General features: G+C 37.6%; 1 protein-coding gene across 1 annotated transcript; it reads right to left on the reverse strand.

Moving 5' to 3' along the window:
• Positions 1–666, reverse strand: LOC110613137. The gene has a single exon (XM_021754102.2). The coding sequence runs from the start codon at positions 602–604 to the stop codon at positions 89–91; it is 516 nt and encodes a 171-aa protein (XP_021609794.1). The 5' UTR covers positions 605–666; the 3' UTR covers positions 1–88.
• Positions 667–2,691: the final 2,025 nt, after the last annotated feature.

The following is a 2,691-nucleotide window of genomic DNA, read 5'->3' on the forward strand; positions in this document are numbered from 1 at the left end:
TAGACGGCAAAAGATATCTGTATGTATATAATCGGCATTAAATTGAATATTTTAGAAAAATACAACTGAAAATAAAAGAAAAAAATTCTTAACCAGACAAACCAAGATAAACGGAAATCGCTACCCCAATCGCATAAACTCCAATCGCCGCTCCGATCAAATCAGTCCCGGACCTCGTTACCGCTCCAATCCCAACTATCCCGGCCGCTCCAATTGGAACTCGGGTTATAATCGCCTTGCCGGCATTGCCCACGACGGCCTCCGCGTACAGCACAAGCGCCCACTCCTTAAATTGTGCCGGCCCCAGAATCAACTCCTCTTCACTCTTTTTGTTCTGTTGACGAGCGACGACCCGGAGAGCCGAGTCGATTTGGGTCCGAGTTGGAGGAGAAGGTACCCACTTGATGATCAGACGGGGTTCACGAGTGGTGGAGACGGCGGCATAGATTTGATCGGAGGCTGTGGGGAGTTGGTATGGCAGGGCGCCTGGGAAAGCGTGCTGAGTTAGAGAGAGGCAGTGGGTGTAGGCTGAGTGACAGGCAGAGTCGAACTCAGGCGAGTTGGCGAGTGTCCTTTTGACTCGTTTAGAAGCTGATATGCCCATTGTGTTTCCTCCTTTTAGTCTGTTACTCTTTGTCCCTCAGACTCGATTGTCATATATTCTTGCTTCTTGTTTTACACTTAGCCTGTGGATGGTGCGCACGTGATTAACGAAATGCCACGTAATGTTAAATTGGAAATTACTCTTTTGACCTTTTACTTCCTAAGGTGTATCTACATTCCACCACCATATTCATCCTTAATTTATTCTTTAAATTTAAAGATAATTTATTATTTAATTTTTATAATATAAAAAAATTATTAATAAATTTTTTATTAATTTTAAATATTAAATATTTTATTATTTATTTTTTATAACATAAAAAAATATTAATTCATTTCTTAATTTTATAAATAAATAAATAAATTAATTCTTTAAATGAGGATATTTTGAATTTCTCCAAATACACAATTAAAATCTTAAAAAAGACTATTAATAGTGGGTTTAACTTTGTAGTTAAATGACATAAAAATATTATGAGCAGTATTCGGTTCAAATCGAAAAAATTGATCGAACCGAATCGATTTAAAAATTTAATTCGGTTTTTTATACATTTTAGTTCGGTTCGATTTTTAATTTCAGAAATTTCGGTTATTTTAGTTTGGTTCGATTTTAATAAAAAAAACTGAAAAAATCGAACCGAATCAATTACTGATAATAATATATTTTTTTAATAATATAGGGAAATTAAATCATAATAAAATTAAAATATTTTTGTTGTCCCTTGACGCAACCCAAGAGGGGTGAATTGGGTTTATAAAAAATTTAAAGGAAAAAGCACAAATTAGATCGAACCGAATCGATTTAAAAATTTGATTCGATTTTTTATACATTTTAGTTCGGTTCGATTTTTAATTTCAGGAATTTCGGTTATTTTGGTTTGGTTCGATTTTAATCAAAAAAAAACTGAACAAATCGAACCGAACCAATTAGTGATATAATATATTTTTTTAATAATATAGAGAAATTAAATCATAATAAAATTAAAATATTTTTGTTGTCCCTTGACGCAACCCAAGAGGGGGTGAATTGGGTTTATAAAAAATTTAAAGGAAAAAGCACAAATTAGAAGGCAATAAAGAAGAAGATAATCAACACAAGAATTTATAGAGGTTCAGCTATCCCAAGCCTACGTCCTCTCCTCAAGGTCCACCTTGAGAGTTCAACTCCACTATCAACTCTTCTTTGGGTGAAGAATAAAACCCTTACAATCTTAGAGCAAGTCTTTGCTCTTTACAAATCTCTTTTTCACTCAAGAGCAATTCTTTGCTCAATGCCACACTCACAACAACAGAATCTCTCAACAACAGAATCTCTCAACAACCTTTACTCACTTTGAAAAGCCAACCAATTACAACTCAAAATAAGCTTTCAAGAAATCAATACTTTGGCTCAAGGTTTTGAGAGAGAGAGAATGAAAAATGCTGTGATCTCAATAAATATTTGCTTAGATGGTTGTTGTAACCTCTTCACATCAAAAACTCATTGTATTTATAGTTCAGTCATAAATATGGCCGTTGGGGATGCATTAAATGCAAATAGAGCCGTTCATGTTCAGAAATAACGGTTATATCGTTCTCAGAAAAAATTCAGGTTCGGCGGCCTAAGCTAAAGTTCGGCGGCCGAACCTCTTGAGGTGAAGAACATCATACTTTGAAAAAGGACTTTCGGCGGCCTAAAGTCCACGTTCGGCGGCCGAACATGTGGGACTTTCGTCTCTGTCCCTCTCTTTCGGAAGCTGAACTTTAGGCTTCGGAGGCTGACTTAAAAGCACACTTTCGGCGGCCGAAAGTAATGTTCGGCGGCCGAACATAGGTGACTTTAGCCTCTGTCCTTCACTTTCGGAAGCCAAACATTTTGCTTAGGGAGCAAACCACCTTCGGCGGCCGAAAGCCAATGTTCGGCGGCCGAACATACAGGACTTTCGTCTCTGTTCCTCACTTTCGGAAGCCGAAGGATGCACTTAAGGGGGCAAGCTGAAAACACACTTTCGGCGGCCGAAAGTCAATGTTCGGCAGCCGAACATGTGAGACTTTCGTCTCTGTCCCTGACTTTCGGAAGCCGAAGGTTGGCTTTAGGGGGCAAAAAAT

The sequence above is a fragment of the Manihot esculenta genome, chromosome 4 (assembly GCF_001659605.2).
Source record: "Manihot esculenta cultivar AM560-2 chromosome 4, M.esculenta_v8, whole genome shotgun sequence".
NCBI classification, from domain to species: Eukaryota; Viridiplantae; Streptophyta; class Magnoliopsida; order Malpighiales; family Euphorbiaceae; genus Manihot; species Manihot esculenta.